The 18,132-nt window shown below is 43.7% G+C and overlaps 1 protein-coding gene across 3 annotated transcripts in view; it reads left to right on the top strand.

Annotated features, from left to right (window-relative positions):
• PHC1 (polyhomeotic homolog 1) overlaps window positions 1-18,132 on the top strand; it is a 1,492,233-nt gene that overhangs the window by 59,110 nt on the left and 1,414,991 nt on the right. For all 3 annotated transcript variants that reach the window (XM_044079657.1, XM_044079656.1, XM_044079655.1), the window contains exon 2: window positions 8,449-8,661. In XM_044079657.1, coding sequence (XP_043935592.1) covers window positions 8,554-8,661 — 108 coding nt within the window. In that variant the 5' untranslated portion in view covers window positions 8,449-8,553. The remainder of the gene's footprint in view (window positions 1-8,448; window positions 8,662-18,132) is intronic.

The raw sequence follows: 18,132 nt of genomic DNA, 5'->3' as shown, positions 1-18,132 counted from the left end.
TTAAACAGTTGGAACGAAAACTAAAAGTTCCTAAATTGGCACCAATATCCTTGGCTCCGGGGCCTAAACCTTCGACCTCGGCACCAACTTCGGTTCCAAGACAGCAGCTGGCTTCTGTGCTGTCTTCTTCTGCACCTATGCCCGCACCGACCACGGCTGCGACAGTATCTTCAGCACCAAGCGTGACTACGGCACCAGCACCAAAAATAGTTGTCAAAGATCCGGTCAGTTCCCCCCTCCCTGTACTTCATATTGGTCTTTTGATTTTGGTGCCAAAAGGGGAAATCACTCCTTGGACCAGATATTCCCATTCGGTGGACCCATTTTTTGGCCAGCAATACAGTCCCTTTTTAGAGCACCCTATTTCACTTTCGGGGATGTCCACTCGCTCCTCCAAGAGTCTTTCAGAATTTGATGTAGTGAGGCTCTTGGATCAGCTCTTGGCGGCCAGAGGAATATCAACCCCATCTAAACCCTCCCTCCCATCTGGAGCCGAGGGAACTTCTCCAAAGACTGTACAATATTTTCCTCCGACCTCCTTGCAGATTTCAGAGCATTCAACACCGACGCCAACCCTGGGTCCAGCTTCTTCGGTACCAGTGGTGGATCTCAGGATGGTACCAGAGTCTACCCTTTGGCTTTGAGACTCTGGGAGCTGGGGCATCCTCGGGACCGAGACTTGACTGTCGACACAGTGTTCCCTGGTACAGCGTCTCCTTTTTGCACATCTGCCACGGTTCCAGTTGCTTTGACAGAAATGACTCCTCCCGTGGCTCCCTCCCTGGCAGTGGGTTCTTTGGAGCTGGGTGTGACCCCGGTTCTGAGGTTCTCTTTCTCGGTTCCGAACTCCCACCCCCTCTGTGGGAAGACCTGCTTTCCAGGTGATGGAGAGGGCACTGGCCTCTGCAGGCTCTCAGTTGGTCCCTCCAGTGCCAGAGATCCACCTTTTCCCTTCCTCTGAGCCACAGCTGACGCAGCCCACTACTCATGGACACTGGGCTGAAGAACCTCAAGACACCCTTCAACAAGGTTCCCCCTCTGCATGATCCTCCTCGGATGCTCCCATTGAGGAGGTTCCTCATAAGTGGAAGCACATGGATTCTCCAGAGGAATTTCTGACTGAAGATATGGACTATGATGAGGGGTAAGGGTCCCCACGGTTTCCCTCTGATGATGTCTCCTTTGCAGACATATTAAAAATCCTGACGCCAGCAGGGTGACTGGAAGTCCACCACCCCTTCCTTTGAGGAGTCTGTATTCTTACAGGTTTTGCGGGCCTGCCCCTCTACCTCCTCTGTGACCCCGCCTGCAGATGACCTCATCCAACTCATCATGCAGCGGGCATGGAAGAGTCCTGATACCATTGAACCTATTCCCTGGAGGTCAGACAAAATTCTTTTCCCTCCAGAGGACAACCCACATTGGTTCAAGGGCCTTCCGGTAGATGCTATGGTTGTGGTGGTGGCCACTAAAAAAGAACTCGCTGAGGACAGCACTACTATCCATCCCCTTAACACGGAGTCTCTGGCGATAGACAGACCAGGGAAGCGGGAATATTCTTCAGCGACCTTTGCCATCTGGTCTCTAAATTATTTGGCACAATTTACTCTGCTTCAGAGAGACCTAATTTTGGAACTCTCAGAAACCCTGGCAGGAGCAGTCTCTGATGAGGTACAGGACAAAGTTGCCTCACAGCTTTCAACCCAGGAGTCCGTCTCTAATTCGTCCATGAGGTTGATTTCCCACTCTACCGAAGGGGCAGCAATAGCAGCGGGTGCAGGCATTGTCACAAGACGTCCCTCCTGGATGCGCCTATGTGACTTTGCGGATCCTTTTAAGTGTTCCTTCCTAAATGCCTTTGTAGATGCCTCCTCTCTCTTTTTTTGGCCCAAAGGTAAAAGACCTTTTAGCCAGGTGTGAAAAGGACAGACCCCAATGACTCTATTCCAGGAATCAGAGGAGTGGAAAGATGTGGTACAAAAAATCCCAAGGTCCTTTCCGTGACACACATGGCGAGTTTTCCCCCTTGGGTAGAAGGGGGAAGATGCCTCTTAAGAGGCAGAGGGGGTCCGCATAACCAGGGATCCAGAGATTCTTTCTCTGGACAGCCCTATCAACGCTCCTGAAGAGCAGCCCGATTGCTTGTCTCTGGAAGCAGTTGGGGGTCATTTTTCTCTGCACCACTTTGCCTGGCAAAAAATAACCACAGACTCTTGGGTGCAGATGATAATTACCAGAGGTTATCACATTCCCTTTAATATTTTCCCAAGGCCTTTAAGGTGCATTCCTGATGTTCCACACAGTCAAAGGGAAGCGGCAGCTCTAGAAATTCAAAAGCTGCTTCAAAAAAGAATCCTCCAAACAGTCCCTCCAGACCAGATAGAATCCAGTTTTTACTCCAGGTTCCTTTTAGTGCCAAAGAAAACAGGGGACTGGAGACCATTTCTGGACCTCAGCATCATAAACAAATTTGTCAAACAAGCAAAATTCTGGATGGTCATGGTACAGTCTATGCTCCCCTTCCTGGGCAAAAATGATTGGATGTGCTCTATAGATCTTCAGGATGCGTATTACCACATAAAAATGGACAAGCGCTCCAGAAGATTTCTCCGCTTCCAGCTGGGAGCCAGTCACTACCAATTCCGAGCGCTTCCCTTTTGTCTCTCCACAGCCCCTAGAGTCTTCACCAAATGCATGGCAGTGGTAACAGCTCAGTTGAAACTGCAAGGATTATGAGTGTTTCCATATCTAGACAGTTGGCTCCTCACCAGCCCAACCAAGCATCTACTTGTTTCAGCGATCCATTACACGCTATGTCTCTTGGAACACCTAGGGATAATGGTAAACAAGGACAAATGCAAACAAATCCCTTCTCAAAGACTGGAGTTCATAGGTGCAGAATTCGATACCCAATCTTGTCTAGTCTGCCTTCCTCTTCACAGGGTACAGAGACTCAGATTGCAACTCCGATTGATACCCGGTCAGGACAAAGTGCTGGCTCAGACAGTCGTTCAACTACTAGGGTCCATGGAAGCATGTATAACAATGGTCCTACTGGCAAGAGTACACATGAGGCTACTTCAGTGGCTTTTGCTAACACAATGGTCCCCTTTGAATCTCCCCATGACATTTCAAATCAGGATAACAAGACTTAATTTGGTGGATGAAGCCTGAAGAGAACTATGGAGTTGATCTTTTTCCTCTTCTCAGCCCAAAGCCATAGTCACCACAGACACCTCCCTGATCGGGTGGGGGGAGCACTACCAGGTTAAGACTGTCAAAGGCACTTGGTTATCCATAGAGGGCCATTCTGCATATCAGTGTACTAGAACTGAGGGCGGTACTTTTAGCATTGCAAACATTTCAATCTGTTCTCCCTTCAGGAACAATTGCCATCCAGTCTGACAAGATGTCAGTAGTCTGGTACATCAACAAACAAGGTGGAACCAAGTCCTACCCATTGTGTTGAGAGGCCATGAGAATTTGGCAATATGCGATCGCTTCCAACTGCTTTCTGATAGCAGTGCACATTCTCAGGGATTCCACCGTAATTGCAGACAAGTTGAGCAGATGCATTCTCCTGCCTAATGAGTGGTCCCTCAATCCTGTCATAGTGAAGAAGATAACTAACCGAACAAATAAAAATAAAAAAGATGCGACTGCAGGAACTACAAAAGATATGCTGGCTTATTAAAAAACAAGAATTGAGCACTTTCGTCTCACAGAAAGGAGACTTCATCAGAATAAATTTCAACACATGAAGCGTTTTTTAAATACAAGTAAGGCAATGATTGGATAAGATGTATGCCAGTCATAAGACAATGTTAAAAGCACATGTTGTTAAAAATGCACAAAAGCACAATTGTAATATATAATTCCAACAACTGAATCAAAAATATAAAACTTAAAATTTATTAGCTTTCTCTTTGAGTATTGGTTTGATAGGTAGGGCATCATTTAAATCAGATGGAGTGTTTGCAGGTAGTCTTAGCTGCCATTGTATCGCTTTCTTGTTTAATAAGTTTTTCCAATCACCCCCCAGGGGTAACTGATATAATACCCAAAATCCCAAACTTGAACTGTGAGAAACCAGTACAGGAAATTGAATGCCTAAACAGGGCATTATCTTTTTTTGTTTTTAATATCTTTAATATGCTCAGAATTTATATCACATAGAGCACGGTTTTCCCAACATAGTATTCCATACAGGTATGCAAGATAAACCACATGAACTGTGTAACAGTTTCCCTTCAAAAAATTTATTACTTTACATAACATTGTGTAAATGAATTTCTCCAGATCTGCTTATGTATGTGCATTGAGAACATCTACCACAGGGGGTGGTTCTTTCAGTCAAATATGAGTTGTGTACCCACCATTTCATTAAAGTATCTATCCACCTTGGAGATGTTCTAGTTCTTTCCAGATGTTCTTTTAGAAGTTAGTAGGGAGTGGGATAAACGGTACAAGCCTTTATTGGGGGTAGAAGGGCCCGTAGCTATGGTTACCAGAGATTCAACATTGAATTTTGAAAGGGGTGTAGTGTGCAATATAGTTCAATATCCCACAACCTTTATTGGGGGTAGAAGGGCCCGTAGCTATGGTTACCAGAGATTCAACATTGAATTTTGAAAGGGGTGTAGTGTGCAATATAGTTCAATATCCCACAAGATTAATGACGATATATATATAAGAACTGGAACATCTTCAAGGTGGACAGACACATTAATGAAATAGTGTGTATACAACCCATATTTGTTAGCAAAGTAGGTAGAAATATGAAATCCCTCATAGAAAAAAAAAAAAAAAAACAATAATAAATATTCGACTGAAGGAACCACTCCCTGTGGTAGATGTTCTCATTGCACATAAATAAGCAGATCTAGAGAAATTCATTTACACAGTGTTATGAAAAGTAACATAACATTTTTGAAGGGAAACTGTTACACAGTTCATGTGGTATGTCTTGCATACTCTGAGACCTGTATGGGATACTATGTGGGGAAAACTGAATGTGCTCAACGTAATAGAATTTATGAGCATATTAATGATATTAAAAATAAAAAAGGTAATGCATTGTTTAGGCATTCAGTTTCCTGTACTGGTTTCTCACAGTTCAAGTTTGGGATTTTGGATATTATATCAGTTACCCCTGGGGGGGGTGGTGATTGGAAAAACTTATTAAACAAGAAGGAGTTACAGTGACAGCTAAGGCTAGCTGCAAACACCCCACCTGGTTTAAATGATGCTCTATCTATCAAACCAATACTCAAAGAGAAAGCTAATAGATTTTAAGTTTTATAGTTTTAAGTCAGTTGTTGGAATTATATTTATAAAGTGTATTACAATTGTGCTTTTGTGCATTTGTAACAACATGTGTTTTTAACATTGGATAAGATGTATGCCAATCAGAAGACAATCATTGCATTACTTGTATTTAAAGAACGCTTCATGTGTTGAAATTTATTTTGATGAAGTCTCCTTTCTGTGAGACAAAAGCGCTCATTCTTGTTTTTTTTAATAAACCAGTATATCTTTTGGAGTTCCTGCAGTCGCATCTTTTTTATTTTTGTTTGTTCAGTTAATTTCTGTTTTTTACCATTTGGAGTCATTGGTGGATTATAGTGAAGAAGATATTCAGTTGCTGGGGCCAGCCTTGCTGCGATCTGTTCACATCCCCCACAAATCACAAATGCAGCAGCTACTTTGCCCTAATTACTCCGAAGGGGGAGTCCCCGAGGGACGCTCTTGTACACGATTGGCCCACGGGACTTCTTTATGCTTATCCTCCACTCCCACTGATCCCCCAATTAGTGATGAAGGCTCTTCGGTTGAAAAGCAGAGTAATCCTCATTGGATTCTACTAGCCACTACAAATTTGGTTCCCCTTCCTTTGGCCTCACCTACTACAGCAACCTTGGATTCTGGATCCAACTCCGTAAACTACTATCGCATCCAGAGGGATTGACATGTCCAAATTTATTGAACCTCAAGCTGACAGCTTGGTTCCTCCACTTCTGGTGATTGCCAGGCAAAACAACCTGTCCTCCCCTGTCACATTCTTCTGGCTTCCCATAAACCATCCACCAGGAAACTTTTATCTCAGCAGATGGAACAGATTCGTTATTTGGTCTTGTGAAAAAGGAATAAATCCCTTTTCGGCACCGCTGACCATGGTTTTAGATTATCTATCTAATATCCTTCATTGTCGAACTGCAGCTTCTTCCATTCGAGTTTACCTGGCAGCAATTTCTAACTTCCACAATGGTATTGAAGGCTCCTCCTTAATCTCTCATCATCTCATCTCTGTAAAACCTTTTTGAAGGGAGTTTTACATATCAGACCCCCCCCCTTCAAACAACTGATTGAGCCATAGAATTTGACACTGGTTCTACAAGCCTTGACTCATCCTCCATTTGAATCTGCTGTCAGTTGTGACTTTAAATTTTTATCCTGAGAAACCTTGTTCTTGGTGGCCATTACTTTACTTTACTTTAGCAAGACTAATTTCTGAGTTACAAGCCTTGTGTTTAAAACGTCCCTACATGGTCTTCCATAAGGACAGAGTATCACTACGGACCAATACCTCCTTTTAACCTTAGGTTATTTCAGATTTGACTATTAATCAAATGATTGATCTACCAGTCTTCTTTTGAAATTTCTCTAATAAAAGAGAATATCCATTGCATTTGCTTGATGTGAACAGACAACTGCATTTTTATCTTGACGGATCTAAATCCATAGGAAAGTCTGACTAATTATTTATATCATACTCTGGGCCCAAAATTGGGAAAATCAGTGTCCAAAGTTAGCTTATCTAAATGGTTGAGAGATTGTATTTTCTTTATTTATCAATGAAACAAGGTTTCTACAACTTCTAAGATCAAAGCACATTCCACAAGATCAGTTGCAACATCTGTTGTTTTCCATGCAAGAGCTTCCATGGATGACATTTGTGCAGCAACAACATGGGCCTCTCCTCATACCTTTATCGCTCATTACAAATTGGATATGGTCTCCAGGGGCAGAGCCTTCTTTGGTTCAGTGGTACTCAGGAATATTCTTCCATGGGTTCTCCCAGGAAACAAGGTAGCCAGGGACTCCGTCCCATCAGTAAGGAATGAATGAAGATTAACAACATCAGATAAAGAAGTTGCATTCTTACCATAACGTTCCATCTGTGTTGTTGATCTTCATTCATTCATTACAACCCACCCACCATCCCCCTCCAAAAGACTCTTGGAGATTTGGCTATGGTCCTATCCTATGATAAGGAAGTTGCTCACAAAAAGCCTCCACTTTTCTCTCTGTAGTCTGTCCTTTCCTTACGAGCAAACTCTGTCTGAGGTAATATGGAGAGGGGCACTGTGGGTAAAAGCTTAGTTCGAGAGTTTTTTGGCTGGCGCAAGCTTGTTATAATGACCGACTGTGTTCCGAGGAAGAAACCAACACCCATCAGTAATGAATGAATGAAGATCAACAACACAGATGGAACGTTATGGTAAGAACATTTGACCTTTTTTTTTTTTTTTTTTTTTTTACGTAAAGGTTGCAAGGTTCAGAGCTCAGCATTGTGCTGGTTATTGCTCCAGTGTCATATCTTAAGTAACACATTTCTAGAATGTGTTAAGAAGAAAAATAGTGAACCATTTTGGAGATGCAGGCATTTAATGTACAAAGAATAAAATTGATCAAAACAGCTATCATTGTGAGTACAGTTATTTTGAATGTTTTATGCAGTTTAATGTACAGAATTAGATGGATTTTGCCATCAAAATGTTGGAAGACAGTTACACGAACCTGGAATGTCGAATGTCACTCTTCCAAGGTTTCATAATGTCAATTTTTAAATGTTCGAATCCACAACAGAGAATGCACATTAGCATTCGCTGTTGTGGATTTGTTTTGAATAGAGATTGCACTATGGTGGGGATCAGAAAATGTACCCTTTCCCTCACTGTAATGTGATCTCTGAGTTTGTATATGCAAGTCGCAGGGGGTGTGGAAGTGCAGGGGAGCTTGCCCCCCCTGCAAAACATTAGTAAGATATAACTGGAAGTCCAGGTAGTTTCGGTAAAGTCAAAATTGCTGACTGATGACTTTCCTAAAGTACCACTTTTGGTTATGTGATCGTTTGGAATTTGGATTTTACAACATTTTAAAGTCGGGTAAGTAGTCACCGCACAAGTGTGTTGCGAGATTTTGATGGTAAACCGTAAATATATGCGTATGTATACATATATGTATATTTGTGTGTATGTAGAGAGAGAGAGATAAATCATGTAACTGTCTTACTTCACCAGCTTTGCTTGAGATAAGGTTCCTAAAATGACATGTTTTCCAGTATGTCAGGAACTCATATTTTAATTTGAGACTGTAGCTCTGCTTATCTTGTAGCATTCATTTTTTTTATAAATGTGTAATTCTTTACTTTTTTTTTTTTGATAGGTGTGCTGTTCCATTTTCTCCTTTTTACGTCTCTGACTTCTCAAAAGGGTTTGAGGCCTTTATCTACTCGTCTTTATCCTGGTGCAGACTTCTGTGTATGTAATCATGGAAGCTGAAAGCGAGACCAATTCTACTTCTACCAATGGTAATTCAGGTGGCAACACTCGTCCCCAAATTGCTCAGATGTCACTTTACGAGAGACAAGCTGTGCAGGTAAGGTGCATGTTAAAATAAATGCTAAGGAAGAGTCTGTGACAGTAAAGATGTAGTATCCCTGTAATTAAGACTGCAAAGCTATAACACTTGGAGCAGGAACAAATCGGCGACAGTGACTACTGTGTTGCAACACATTTATATGCCATAATCAAAAGGAGGTAGTACATACATGGCTGATAGTAAAATAGTGGTCAGACACTGGTTAGCAAGCATTTTGATGAACAGGTGTAATTAGATTTGAGAGAAGTTAGAAAATCCATATATGAGTTTTTGTGAACATGGTAAAATAAGCAGTTATCTTGGTATAGAATGGTAGCATTGTTTAAAAAAAAAAACTGAAACCACTTTAGGAATTAATGAATGATCATTGCTTAAGTTGCCTACTGAAGAATGGAGTGTTGGAGTGTATAGGCATTTAGATTCTAGGTTTGTGATCTTCTCTTAAGACATAATCATAATAATTTTGTAAGGATGTTATAAAGTAGGGATGGCTTAAGGTAGGTATTGCTATCTATTTTGCTTTTTCAGTTGCATTTCTTTAAACAACTTCGGTGAATAATATTCATTGTGCAGCTGTGAGAATTGAAACCAGAAAGTTTGTTTGCATATGTAGTCATTTGATAAAATTAGTTTTAGATATTGTGACTGCAATAATTTTGTAAAACTCGTACCAATAGAAAATATTACAGCTAACAGCAGGTAGTCTTAATGTTGTGTTTGGCTAAGTGCACTTGCCATTCTTTTGAGACTTTTCCTAAGAGAGCACTTTACAGCTGTCAGTATGTAGCATGCAGTGCCAGTATTACACTTTGGGTACACTTGTAGTTGTTTTTATGTGAAGACCATGGTCATTAAAAGACAGATGTTAAGTTGTCAATCTTGCCTTCATTCTTGCTGGATGGGTTCGGAGCCGATCCTCGGCTCCGACTCGGCACTTGCTAAGCTTGAGAGCTAATTTTACCAGCTCGAGGCAACCCTATATCCCATGATGCAAGGCGGAGACTACCCAGATCTCGTTTGCCGCTTCGCTAACGAGGTGCCTTTTTTTACCAGCTCCAGGTAAGTTTCTAAATATAAGACTTTAGTCTAACCCCTTTAATTTTTCATATCTATAGTTGTTTTTTGTTAACCTTAACGCTTACTTTAACCCTATTCCCGTTAGTGTTCCCTTTTTTTTCGAGTTTTTTATCCCCTTTCCCTAGCTTAGGCCTTCCCCTTCCTAAATTTTTTCCTGTCAGGGATTGTTTGTGTCTGACTGTGTTGTTATCCCTGTTTAGTTTAAATTTTTGGATTGGGTATTTTTTGTGTGTGTTAGTGTTTTGTTTTTGACAACTTGTGTTTCCTCGACACAGCTATGTCGAAGGACACAAAGGTCTCAGGCTTTAAGAAGTGTGACTCGTGCTGTCAGAAGATGTCTTTGACAGACAGTCACACTTCTTGTGTTTATTGCCTGGGACCTCTGCACCTGCAGGACTCTTGTGCTATCTGTCATGCCTTCAGCCCAAGAGTCCTGCAGGAGCGCAGAAATAAATTGATATTAAGGGGCTTATTAAAGCCTGAGAGCTCCCCGACTAAGTCGGCGCCGGGGAAGCCCTCGAAACCTATCAAGCCTTCGGCTGAAAGTTCCAAGCCGTCGGCTTCTGGTTTATCTTCACCAGTGTCGAGATCGGCTCCGGCCGGAGCCGATCCTTCCATTATAGCAGTCACAGTATCGGCTCCATCCGGCGCCGATACTGCCCAATCTGGACATTCAGTGTCGGCTCCGGCTGGAGCCGACGTATCCTCAGCTCCTTTGGCTCCATCGATCTCTAAAAAGAGATCTCGATCCCCCTCATTAGAGTCGATACGTTCGGCTCCGAGATCACCCTTGCTCTCGGAGCGGAGCCATCGGAGCCGTTCTTCTCGGTCGTCCAGGCTGTCTGATCACGACCTCGAGAGAGTGGTGAGTAGACTATTAAAGTCTCAGGCATTGGCCCAAGTGCTCCATAGCTCGTCTCAACAGACGGTAGCTATTTCACATCCACCAAACATTCCTCCTTCGACTCTCTTACAGAGCTCGGAGCCGGAGCTCCTCGGAACCGTGACCGTTGTAGCTTCGGAGCTGATACCACCCCTTTCGGCTCTGTCGTCCTCTGCTCCGATCTCCTCCTTGAGGCCTTCATTGGAGGGATCCGGGCGTCTGGTCTCTCTCGTCGGCTCCGAGGGGGCGAGTGGCATCGGACCCTTGTCTGACCCCGTTCTCCCTCTCGGGGCTTGGTGAGCTCAGCCCCGACATCTGCCTCGGAGCCTTCCCTCTCGGTGAGGCCTGGAGTTCCTATCTCTTCGGAGCGGGAACTTTCTGGTCTCTCTGACGGGGGAGCCTTCGAGGTGATGAGGAGTGTACTAGCCCCTGGGCTTAGTCAACAGACAGTTCTATCAGCTCCTCCCACTACAGTGCCTGCTGACATCTCTTCCCACTCTCTTGCTCCCGGACCCAGAGATCCAATGCCTCAGGTTTCCCCATTGGGAATATCTTCCTCTTCCGAGGCTTCTCCTGATCCGTCAGGTGAACCTCCGCGTAAGAGGACATGTAAGAGGAAACATCTAGACTCCCCCGAGTCTATTACATCTGATACTGACCTGGATGAGTCGGAGGGATCCCCAAGGTCCTCCTCTGAGGATGTCTCTTTCTCAGACATCCTTGAACTCCATAAGCAGAGGGGGAACTGGCCCTCCCTTAATCCTTCCGAGGACGAGTCAGTATACCTGGAGGCATTCGGATCTCAACCCTCCACCTCCTGGGTGTCTCCGCCTTTCGACCCTCTTATGGATGTAGTGGCTCGGAAGGCGTGGATGGCTCCGGATTCGGTGGAACCTATTCGTAGGAGGCCTTCAAAATTAATTACGGCCCCACCAGATAGACAATATTTGACAAAGGGTGTCCCAGTTGATGCCATGGTGGTGGCTGCTGCCACCAAGAAGGAACTAGCTGATCCTTCAGTACCTGTCCATCCTCCTAACAAGGATTCTAGGACTATGGATAGGTACGGCAAGCGGATTTTTTCTTCAGCGACTTTTGCCATGAGATCGCTGAACTACTTGTGCCACTTCACCCGCCTTCAGAGAGATGTTCTTAAAGAGTTGGGAGAAGTTTTACAGGATCCGTCAGCTGCTGGGTCTCCGGATAAGATTAGCTCACAGCTAGGAATCCTTAACTCCATTGTTAACTCTTCTATGCGGCTCATTTCTTATGCAGCCGATGGAGCGAGTAGGGCCGCAAGCACAGGAGTGGCTTTAAGGCATCAGTCCTGGATGCGGCTTTGTAATTTTGCAGACCCCTTCAAGGCGTCTTTCACAAACTCCCCTTTTGATGGTTCGACCTTGTTCGGACCTCAAGTGAAAGACACTTTGACTAGATGCGAACAAGATGGCAAGACTCTTTTTGCCATAGGAGTCCGTTTCTCCACCCCTTCAAGACCTTACCCCAAAGGACAGAAGGGAGGGAAAATGTGGTTCCACAAATCTCAAGGAGTCACGCCTGACGCACAAAGTCAGTTTACCCCCAGAGGCAGAGGGGGTAACAATAATAGACGCCGCCCTAGGGGCAGAGGGGGTCCGCAGAATCAGGGTAGCAGAGAGCCTTTTTCTGACAAACCCTTCCAGCATCCCTGAGATGTTGCCCGATTGTCCACCTTCGGAGGCAGTCGGGGGAAGATTATCGCTGTACCCAATAGCCTGGCTTTCCCTTTCTCAAGACAAATGGGTACAGTCGATTTATATCCGAGGGTTACAAAATTCCCTTTATTCAAACCCCAATTCAGCAAAAGAGAACCCTTCCAGACGTTCCACCCGGTCTAAGGGAACTAGCAGTACTAGAAATATGAAAACTGCTAGCAAAAAGAGCCATCCAGCCAGTCCCAGCGGACCAAATAGGATCCGGAATCTACTCAAGGTTCTTTTTAGTTCCAAAAAAGACCGGGGACTGGAGACCAATATTAGATCTGAGCAAACTAAACAAGTTTGTAAAGAAATCAAGATTCCGGATGGTCACGCTTCAGTCCATTCTACCCTTTCTGGGCAAGGACAATTGGATGTGCTCGATAGATCTTCAGGATGCGTACTATCACATAAAAATTCACAGACGCTCCAGAAGATTTCTCCACTTTCGGCTGGGGACCAGTCACTTCCAATTCAGAGCCCTGCCCTTTGGACTCACTACAGCCCCCAGAGTGTTCACCAAATGTATGGCAGCGGTTACGGCTCACCTGAGACCTCAAGGATTCCAGGTGTTTCCATATCTAGACAACTGGCTCCTCACTGCCACCACCAGGCATCAACTTCTCCAAGCCAGAGATTACACCATTCACATTTGCAGAGGGCTAGGGATTTCTATAAATTTCGAAAAATCTGCCTTGTTGCCTTGTCAATCTATTACTTTTATAGGCGCAAAACAGACCAAAGGATCTTGGACATTCAAAGTCGCGTCCAGGTGATTCTTCTCAGCAACAAAATTCAGGCCAGATTTGCTCTGAAAGTATTGGGTCTTATGGCGGCCGCCATAACACTTCTTCCCTTTGCCCGCTTTTACATGCGTCTTCTACAATGGATGCTGTTCGCCCAATGGTCTTTTCAACAACTTCCCATGCGTCACAAGATCATAGTAACTCCAACTTGCAAAAGGCATCTGACCTGGTGGATATCGTCCCCTCAAGTCCATCAGGGCAGACCCTTTGTTCCTCCTGCCCCGGTTGCCACGGTAACATCGGACGCCTCCCTGATCGGGTGGGGGGGGCATTATCAGGGCAGAATGGTCCATGGCACTTGGCAACCTTTCGAATACCATCTGCACATAAATGTCCTGGAGATGAGAGCGGTGCTTTTAACGTTGCAAGCCCTCAACGACTCTCTTCCCCTGGGAACTATTGCAGTCCAAACGGACAATATGTCCGTAGTGTGGTATATCAACAAACAGGGCGGAACCAAGTCCTATCCACTGTGTCGAGAGGCTCTCAGACTTTGGCAATGGGCAATCTCTTCTCAGCGGTTTCTGATAGCAAAGCATATCCCCGGGAAATCCAACATCATTGCGGACAGATTGAGCAGAGCTATTCTCATGCCTCACGAGTGGTCTCTCAAACAATCAGTGACGGAAGAGATTTTTCAGAAGTGGGGCCTTCCTTGCTGCGACCTTTTCGCTACACCTCAAAACAGCAAATGCCCAGACTTCTTCTCTCTCTTCCCCTTCCAGGCCATCCCCCCAGAGACGCTCTAACCCAAGATTGGCCCCGGGGACTTCTTTATGCCTTTCCTCCCTTTCCGCTGATACCTCAACTAATTCAGAAAGCAACCGCCTTGAGAGCCAAGTTGATTCTCATTGCCCCTTATTGGCCTCGACAGATATGGTTTCCGTTCCTACATCGTTATCTCCTGGTACAGCCATGGCATCTGGACCCGGTTCCAGATCTTCTGACCCACCAGTCGGGGCAGCTGCACCAATCCATACCTTCTCTCAATCTCACTGCTTGGTTGCTCCACTTCCATCCTTAGCCAGGCTTCCTATGATTTCTAATCCCGTCCGGGATATCATAGTAGCTTCCCTAAAATCTTCTACCAGAAAGATTTACTCTAGTAAATGGCGACGTTTCTCCTTCTGGGCAAAAGCTAGGAACATAGACCCCTATACTGCTCCAATTCATTCGGTCTTGGACTTCCTAGCTGAGATTTTTCATTCAGGATCCTCTTCCTCCACAGTAAAAGTTCAGCTGGCAGCCATTTAGAATTTTCATATAGGCCTTTTGGACCACAACATTATGTTACATAAACTTTGCAAGGCATTCCTTCGAGGTATCTTTTTACTTAAACCTCCGATTAGAGACCCCCCACCACAGTGGGATCTAAATTTAATTTTAACATCCTTGATTCTTCCCCCTTTCGAACCTGCAGCTGCCTGTTCTTTGAAATTTCTTTCTTGGAAGACACTTTTTCTAGTCGCCATTACTTCTGCCAGGAGAGTATCTGAGCTTCATGCTCTCTGCATTCGTCCTCCCTATTTAATCTTCCACAAAGATAGGGTATCTCTAAGGACTAATCCGTCTTTCTTACCAAAAGTGGCATCGCAGACGAACCTAAATCAATCCATTGATCTTCCAGTGTTTTTCCCGAATTATTCTGATAGAGCGGAACAAAAGTTACACTGTCTTGATGTTCACCGCCAGCTCAGATATTATCTGGACAAAACTAAACTTTTTAGGGAATCTGATCAACTGTTTCTATCCTATGCAGAGAACAGGAAAGGCCTTCCAGTTTCCAAGGTGACTTTATCTAGATGGCTGTCTTCTGTGATTACTTACATTTATCAGCTCAGAGGCAAAGAGTTGATTTCTAAGCCAAAAGCCCATTCTACCAGAGCTCTAGCTACATCGACAGCTTTTCAAGCTAGACTTCCAATAGACACTATTTGTGCAGCAGCCACATGGGCCTCTCCTCATACCTTTGTTTCACATTACAAATTAGACTTGGCCTCCAGAGACGGAGCAAATTTTGGTTGCACCGTTCTCAAGAGTCTGTTCCATTGAGCCACCCAGGATAGAGGTGCTAGGGACGCGGTCCCATCCAGCAAGAATGAAGGCGAGATTGACAACTTAACATTAAGAAGTTATGTACCTACCATAACGTTCCATGTTAGTTGTCTTCTCGCCTTCTTTCTTGCGCCCCCTCCATCCCCCTAGCCTGGTCAGACCGAGAAGATTATGCCTCTTCTATTAAGAGGTTTTATTCCTTTTCTAGCTATTCAGCTTCTAGTGTCACTAGATTAGGTTGATCCTTTCTAGAGGATTATGATGTTATTTAGTATTGTTACTTTTTCTTCCTCCTCTACAGTTGGAAGAATATATTACTATTTCCTTAGCTACCAAACGAGATCGGGGTAGTCTCCGCCTTGCATCTTGGGATATAGGGTTGCCTTGAGCTGGTAAAATTAGCTCTCGAGCTTAGCAAGTGCCGAGTCGGAGCCGAGGATCGGCTCCGAACCCATCCAGCAAGAAAGAAGGCGAGAGAAGACAACTAACATGGAACGTTATGGTAGGTACACAACTTCTTATTATGAATTATAATCTGTACATTAATGCATTACTTAAACTTTACAGAATGATACAGCACATATATTTTCCAGTTGTGGTCCTGAGGGCAGTGAGTAGAACCACTAGATACTGTACTGGTTATCAAGAAGATGTATGTTTTTATGTATGTGAATCCAAGGAACTGAATGAAATATTTTCTTTAAAGGACAGGTTAAATTAATCTTTATTAACTGTATTTTGTAGTTTCCCTTGTGCTTGATTGATATTTAAATTCCTTACATTGCAGATGTTCTTCGTGTTTCACTGTTGCAGTCATTACATTTGGGTAATCTGCTGGCAGGTTGTCCTCAGTCAGTCTGAATAACTAAGTCTTGGGTCCTGCGTCGGTTGCTGTCTCTTCTTCCATGACGTCAGGTCTATAAAACATGCAGCCGATGCCATTTTAATCAGTCTTTCTTGCCGAGCGGTGCCCGAAGCAGAAGCAGTTCGCAAGTGCCGGTCGGCCGACCGACTCCTGAAATTTTCATTTTCGAGTTTCAGAACCAAAGTCTTCAAACTAAAGCTAAGTACCCTGTTGGAGAAACTTTTTCTTGCTCCTTACCGATGTCAGTAAAAGTTAGCAATTGCATTACTTGTGGGAAGCAAATACCTCATAAGGGTTTTCATTTGTACTGTATTCCTTGCCTAGGCCCTGATCACAACGTGCCGTGCTGTCGGTTTTGTGCTAAATTTAACCAACGCACTATTAAGCGTTGGTATATTTTTGCTTCTAAATATTTTGGTCCAAGATTTAACTACCCTGAAATGTTGTCGGTTAGCAATCCGACTACCGGAGTTCACAAAAAACGCAAGGAAAAAGACAGAGACAGACCGTCGAGGTCCATAACTGACGACAAAGCTTCTCCTAAGCCAGTCACCGGTTCTCAGTGAGGCGCTTTCGTAGCCCCTGATATCCGCTACTTTTGAGTCGCAGGCCTCTACCGAGACCCATTTGGAATCCAGTATGCTGCGATGTTCTGCAAGTATTGAACCCGCGGATGTCTCTCCCTTGGATGGGCCCGGAGCCGCTGAGCAGGCACTGGCTTCTGTGGGTGTTTTCAGGCCTCAACATTTTTATATTAAACCGACGCCATCAACAAAAACAAGGTCAAAACCAACTTCTATGTGTAAAAAAACCGACGCATGAGCCATGTGTGCTCAGGCCCCTATGCCTAAAAAACAAATTATCAAAATGGCTGAGGATTTAATTACCTTGATCAGGGGTTCCCAACCCCCCCTGCTAAGAAGCCTAGGCAAGGCACTGATTATGAATCTTCAGATATGGTTTCCATTTCTTCGGATCAGGAATTTTCTATTCCTCCTTATGAGGACTCTGATGCAGAGGAATCCATCCCATCCGCTTCTCCTAAGGATTACTCTTTTGGAGAGACTTTGCATACTTTAAGGGAATATTTTCACTGGGAGAGTCAGGACTTCTCAGAATCAAAAAAGAGGCTTGAGGATTTTCTTCTTCTTCCTCAGCATAGGCTTTTGGCAATACCTACTGTATTAGACATTGTTGATGTGTTCTCGGAATCGAGCATAAGTTCATAGGTTCATAGATTAGTACTAGGCTAACTGCCCTTGCGAGCCATTTTAAGCCTAGCCAATTATCCTCTGTGAGATTCAAACCCTGTACCTTGTGTTTGTAAGGCAAACACCTTAACCCTTAGGCCACCCTCCCAACCCTTCTAATAAAAATAAACTGAATTGCTTTTAGAATTTGTAAACAAATGTGATCTTCCTTGATAACTTGTACCCTGCGTCTTCCTGCTACATACATTTACCTTCAACTGGATTACATACTTTTTAAAGGTCAGCCACATATTCAAACCTTTTTTATTTAACTCCTCATTACAATCTCTGCTTCTGTCTGAACAAACGCAGCATTTCACAATGTAATTTTTTCTTTCTCAAAATGCATGCACAATGCTAAGGGGCCATCTAAGGCAATACATAGACTTAGAAAGTTTTGCAAGCACACTTTTAAATAATATTCACAACATTTAAGCTGAAGGCTACACCAGAAAATGAAGAAAGAACAGTGAAAGAAAAAGTAAATAAAGAAACAATTTCTTAGAAGACATGCTTAGATATACAACCACACTGATGGAGCAAAGAATACAGAATGGAAAGGAAATACTAAATTCAGACAATTTGAAGATTTGTATGGCACCTGTGGTTTATAAACTGCTTCCGTAGCGATTATTTTAAACTTAGTTCACAGTTTTTTAAGAAGATCTATACCGATTTAAAAACTATAGACTCTCAACTGTAAGAACACTGCCACTTTGTAAATGGCTGTGACTACTTCAGGACAAATATGATATTTACATTAATTTCTATGGCTGATATTTTATTTTTTCTTTCT

The sequence above is a fragment of the Protopterus annectens genome, chromosome 8.part0 (assembly GCF_019279795.1).
Source record: "Protopterus annectens isolate FY-2018-M chromosome 8.part0, PAN1.0, whole genome shotgun sequence".
NCBI classification, from domain to species: Eukaryota; Metazoa; Chordata; order Ceratodontiformes; family Protopteridae; genus Protopterus; species Protopterus annectens.
This window is presented reverse-complemented; position numbering and strand designations above follow the sequence as displayed.